Source organism: Blennius ocellaris, assembly GCF_963422515.1.
Source record: "Blennius ocellaris genome assembly, chromosome: 14".
Taxonomy (NCBI): Eukaryota; Metazoa; Chordata; class Actinopteri; order Blenniiformes; family Blenniidae; genus Blennius; species Blennius ocellaris.
The window spans coordinates 18,899,273-18,905,390 of record NC_137663.1 but is presented as its reverse complement, the minus strand read 5'-3'; the positions used below and the strand labels follow the sequence as shown (position 1 = coordinate 18,905,390).

At 43.1% G+C, this 6,118-nt stretch overlaps 1 protein-coding gene across 1 annotated transcript; it reads left to right on the top strand.

The window, feature by feature from the left end:
- Positions 1–966: 966 nt before the first annotated feature.
- snx19a (sorting nexin 19a) lies at positions 967–5,866 on the top strand (the record flags this gene model as incomplete). Its single annotated transcript, XM_080509385.1, has 11 exons — positions 967–2,469; positions 2,544–2,655; positions 2,747–2,847; positions 2,933–3,052; positions 3,204–3,322; positions 3,427–3,514; positions 3,609–3,759; positions 3,983–4,106; positions 5,254–5,438; positions 5,524–5,611; positions 5,737–5,866. The coding sequence occupies exons 1-11, from the start codon at positions 979–981 to the stop codon at positions 5,864–5,866; spliced, it is 2,709 nt and encodes a 902-aa protein (XP_080365511.1). The 5' UTR covers positions 967–978.
- Between the last annotated feature and the right edge of the window lie 252 nt (positions 5,867–6,118).

Here is a 6,118-nt window from a genome sequence, read left to right as displayed (position 1 = left end):
TCTAGCAGGTGAGCGTGTTCAGAGCTTCTGGTTTCCGACTAAAACATGTATCACAAGATTACAGGTTACCATGGCAACAAACCCACGTAGTTAAAAATATTGTTAGCTGTGCAATGTAAATAAGTGAGTGTAAACATGATGCCATGCAGTTTAAGTTGAGATTTACTCAAATATTTTTTGGTTCAAAACTCATCTGGGTAAGTGTTTAATAAAACCTATAATCCGAGTTGTAAATACAATATCCATAATAATAACATTTCTGTTAAAATTCATGCAATTGTATTTGGTTTGTAATCATATTGAGATATAGATGGATTCATATAATTTTACTTTCACACAGAAACAAATGAAAAGATGACAGCTCCCTGCCCTGTCCCGTTATCTGAAAGACACATTGGGGAGAATTTGGCAGAGTTGGTCATCATCCAGTCCGAAGGTTGTCAGTTTAATCCCCCCATCTCAACCTGAGTATCTGTCAAAATGTCATTGGGCAAGACACTGGACTCCAAGTTATGTTATGTTACATTTAATTATAGAATATTTAATGTTATATTGTAAAAATAAACAACAGCACGTCTTTTTTTTGCGTAGACAGTCATAATTACACAACTCAAAAATAATAACACACATGGTCTCTGCGCCACCTGCTTCAACGACTATAACTCACATCTGAGTCTGAACTCCATATCTCTTCACATAATCTTGCTGCAGTAATTTAATGAGCACGTCTCTCTCTCTCTACCATAAATAATTAACTTGACTCAACTTAAACATTTACTGAAACACATTCAGGTTCTCTGTAACCTTTAAAATGTCAAATTGATATCATACTATATATTACCAAAATTTTATATTTTGTCATTACACAACTTTAAATACAGTGAAGAATTCCAAATATCACTTTTCTATTGCCATTGCAGGCTATATGACATTATGTATTTTCTCTATCCTCAGGCCATATTGCACCTACTGGACATAATGCCTTCCACAAAGAGCTCTAATCAGTGGAATTTATCGGAGTTTCTCGGGCAGCCGAGGCTGTTGGGGCTGGGAGCTCTGCTGGCGTGGCTTGTCCTCTTCCATCTCCTGGTGAATGTCTGGCTCCTCTGTATCTTCACCAGTCTCTTGGTGGTTCTCGGGGGCTGGCTCGGGTCCCGGGCCGTGCTGGACGCCAACAGCCTTCTTCACTTGGAACACTTTTTGCCTCTTGGGAAAGCAAGCACACCTCTGTGTTCGCCTGAGCACGAGTGGCGGTTGAACCATGAGATCCACAGCGCCGTGCACAAGGCTGTACGTGACTTTGTGTCCTCATGGTACCGCGCTCTCTTGCCAGAGGTGGAGGGGGAGTTTGAACGTGCGGTGCGCAATACGATGCTGGAGTCGGTGATGGAGCTCAAAGAGCGTGCGCGACGAGTGGACAGGAAAGCGCTGGTGCAGCGGCTGCTGGAGCTCTATGGTTGCCACCTGCAGAGCTACTTGGCAGTCAGACAGATACAATCAATGCAGAAGGGAAATATTAGCCTCTGGCAGCTCTACAGTGAAGTAGACACACCTCATCCGGCTGTGAGCAGCGCAGCTACAGAGCTCATCTACTCCAGAGCTCTGGTTAACCTTGTGTTACACGTGCTTGTTCCCTACCCTCAGATGGAAACCAGGACCGGAGGATACATGGTTACAGAGCTCATCACCTGCAATGTGCTGTTACCGCTCATCAGCAGGGTTTCTGACCCTGACTGGCTCAACCAAACCATTGTCGACATATTCACCAGATCCAGAGAACCACAGGATATCAGCATAAATGACCTCCCAGAGAACGCTTTGTACAAGTGCTCCATCCAGCAGGAGTCTTGGACCACATGCAATTCCCGGTCTTCTTCTGATCCAGCTGGCTTCACCAGCAAAACCTCTTCAGACTTCAATGACCTACTGAGCCAGAGTACGATGAGCAAGTATGGTTCCTCACAGAGCAGCGCGGTCAGTTTGGCATCTCCTGCTAAAGGCCGAAATTGTCACAAGGGTTTGCTCACACCATACAAAGTAAACTGCTGCTTGCTGCCATCTGGCCCCTCCTCCCAATCATTGGAGTCTAAAATAATCTCACTTGAATCCCTAATTGTATCAGACTCAGATGATGACCTGACAGGAGGCCTTTGTGAATGTGGTCCACCAACTATTTTCTGCCACTCGCTCACCATAAAGGACAAAGAAGCTTCTGGATGCTTTGGCCCTTTGAGAAATCTTGGGCCCAAAGTGTTGGCGTCTGAAGACACCCAGTGGCCAGCAGGCATGGCCCAAGAGAAATCCTCAGCTTGTCCTCCAAGGAGCCTTTGTCTGACACCCTACAGTTTTGAAACCCCCAACAACTCCACTGCTACCGTGAACATCCAGAATGTACACATTTCTGGTACTATTACTGCCAAGGAGCTGCGTGGCACTGGCGCACATCCCTACATTCTCTACACTGTGAAGGTAAACGCTTACCTCCATCAATGTTTCACTGCTGCGTGACTTATAAAAACACACCATCCATCTTTGTTTCACAGTTTGAGACGCTGGAGCCACCAACGTGTCACGCCGTCAATCGTAGATATAGTGAGTTCCTCAATCTGCAGACACGTTTAGAGGAGAAGTCTGAAGTGAAGAAGATAATCAAAAGTAAGAAATAATTACTTGCTCAAGAAGATCATAAAAGTTTTTATATGCCAAGTACATTGTTGTCAGTGTCATCTGATTTTCCGCTTCACAGATGTCAAAGGTCCAAAGAAAATGTTCCCTGATCTAACATTTGGCAGCTCTGAAAATGACAAGGTCGAAGCTCGTAAAAGCCAACTGGACGCATTCCTCAAAGTAGGTCTCTGAATCATACCGTTGGTCTGTATGACCAAATCTGTCAAAATCTGTAGTGAATTTATATTTTTTGTCTTCTTTGTAGCAATTAAGCAGCTTTCCTGAAACAGCCAACAGTGAAGACATGCAGGATTTCTTAGCTCTGAACTCAGAGAACTGCACCTTTTTTGAAAGAAAACCTTCTGTCAAATCCAGAATAGATAAGGTGAATGGGAATCTCTATATTGTGGATTATGTCAAATCAGATTGTATGATTGGATCTTTCTCCAACTGAGAAACAAACTATGGAAAACTTTTGTTTTTTTGTCAGGAAAATGTGATCGTCTGATGTTGTGCTCCAATGTTTCATTTCCAAGATGATGGAAAATGCTTTAGACACTTTGAAGACAGCCTTCCCTCATCCTGACACTCTCAGCCCAACAGATGACTTTGAAGGGGATCCTGATGGGAGAGCAGCAGACAGTAGAAAGTACAGGTGAACTCACTAGTGCCAGGGTTCCCACTTGGGCTTCATGTTTACATTTTTTAGGTAGTCCAACCAAAGAGGAGTTTTGTATTTCTCATAAATTGTGTTTGCAGGAGGCTGATGTTCCCAAGCAAAGTCTCCCCTCTAAACATGCCAGACCTTCATCCTAAAGTTACTTACTGCGTCAGTGAAGGCAGTGCTGTAAGTCACAACAACACCAACACATGTCAGAGTGAGAGAGTTATGTGTCAAACGTGAGAGTTCCTCAAATCATTTTCACAACGTGACTGTTTAGGTTCTAAACGGCATGTCTTTGTCTGCGCTGGAGAGCTTCGTCAGCGAGCAGGAAGGACTTTTGTGTGGACCGAATGAGAAAGAAGCAGCTGCGAGCAACGACCAGCAAGTCAAGGACAAGAAATCTCATGGGACAGGTGGAGATCGCCTCAGTCTGTATCGCTCATAATAAGAAACGGCATGCAGTAACACAGCTGCACCATTTGGGAGCAGCAAAACTCTGTTGTTGTTTTATTCTGACCTGAACAGCGCCATTGCGCTAATAACTGTTATTCTTTTTCTTTATAAAGATCCTGGTGAGATTTTATGTCTCTGTGGAGATTTTCACCGTTTTGATGAGTTATTATATTAATCCTGTTTGTACCTTTCTTGCAGACACAGCTGTGGCAGATGTAGTTTTGAACATCTTGTGTCTGGTGATGAAGGATCAGTGGAGTTGGTTGTGCACAGAGAACATCCAGAAGACCATCAGGCTGCTTTTTGGTACTTTCATTGAGAGGTGAGAGTTCAGCTGCAGTGACACAAATGAGTTATTAATGATCTTATATTTCTTCTTGAGCCTATAGATTTGCATTCTTTACATAACCAGTGAGTATTGAAGGTGCACGTTATATAGCCAGCCCACTACATCAGAAGCAGGGTCACTTCATCTAGTTGTATACTGTTTCTACAACACACATGTCAAAACATGTGACCATAAATATGTTTTTACTAACGGGAGACTTTGTTGCACTCAGTTCTTCTTCACCCAGCTGGATATGCAGATGTTTTAGTATAAGGGACAGCTGTATGAGATAATAAGTTCTTTGTTGCGTGACATTATCTCAGATGCTCTTTCAAAAACATACTCTTTCTGAAATACACTGTTACTGCCTCACTTGAACACAGACTTAGCACTTCTTCGTGACGGATCAACAACATTTCTTTGAAAGACGAGCATGACATAAAACTTGGGATGGGCACCTATAGTGGTTAAAAATGGATGTAGCCACTGGCGTTTGTTTTAATGTTCAGACTAATAAGTAGAAATAAATTATAATAATTCAGTTACTCCAGTGAATAGTGCTTTTCTGGACAAGTTTATTCTTTCTCCTTGTAAAAGTGGTAAATATTCTTTGTTACACTCTTTCTCTATGGACATGGTCTCGCTAACAACTGGTTATGCATCTTAAGGAGCATAAAAACTGAAAACTTTAAGTCATAGTTCACTTAGTTAACCTTCTTTATTCCGTGTCCATTTCTTTACTGTGGAAGTCACTGTGGAATCAGAAACAAAACTCATCTGGTTTTCCTGTTCAAATTACTTTCAGTTTTTTTTAACAACTTTACCGAAGGGACATCAGGTTGGATTAATGGTGATTTAGGGAACATAGGAGCTGACCAATCAGATTACATGGAAGGGTCCCCATGTGCTGCCCCTGTGGAATACCTCTTTGCTTAGTGATCTGTTCTTGAGGTGACCTTCATTTAGGTTGATGCAAACTTATGAAGCTTCAAATGGTTACCAATTCTACCACCAGTAATATTCAATGTTTATGAACACAAGGAATATGTTCATAGTTTTGTTACATACAGCCGCCGGTAGAGAACGCATTATATCATGCAAAAGCAAGCACTTTGTCTATAGATCTTTCATGTCGTCTCAGGTGGCTGGATGTAGGGGTTGCCCGCCTTACCAGCGCCCCCTGCTGGGTGATCTACCTGCAAGTGCTGCAGGAAGCCGTGTGGCCAGGTGGGACGCTGCCTGCTCAGCCACGTCCAGAGAGAAGTGCAGAGGAAAGAGAGGAAACAAGGGAGCAATGTTTGGACTGCCTGATGCGGCTGCTCCCAGGTGGGCACAGTGTGTTTGGTCTACATTATCAATACTAAACGAGAGATTTTATTCCTTCAAATAAGTTGTCTTTGTTTCTGTGCAGAGCTCATCACAGACATGCTGGGTAGTGACAAATACAGACTGAGTCTGGAGACCATGCTGCAGTCTTTACAGGACCATCAGATAAACAAGTGAGTCAGCAACCAAGGTACTAATTTGTACAAGTCTTGTGTTTGAGCCACACACAGGAGCCGAGAGAGACTCTTGTCAGTAGTGGAAAGATCTGTATTGACCCTGTTTGTTTGACAATTTGCAGACACCTGATCTATTGCATCTGCGACCTCCTGCTGGAGTTTCTGGTCCCAGAGTCATGTGATGAGACTTTCCAGAGGTCTCTGCTGCAGAGCCTGGCGAAAGACACAGAGAGGGACAGTCCTCACATGTGATCAGCACATGACACACTTACTTAGCAGCTGAAGCACAATATAGGCACACTATAAGCCCCCGAGGAATGTGATGGAACAGTCTGTCGTCTGCAGGGTGATCGCACACAACGACAGCATCATTTCCACCCTATTTTACAGGGAAATACACTTCACCAGCTTTAGGCTTCTTCAAATGTCTTGTCCATGAGAGTTACTGTAACATAGAGATGGAAAATATTAGAAATGTTAGTTTGTGAAACACCAAATGGGCTG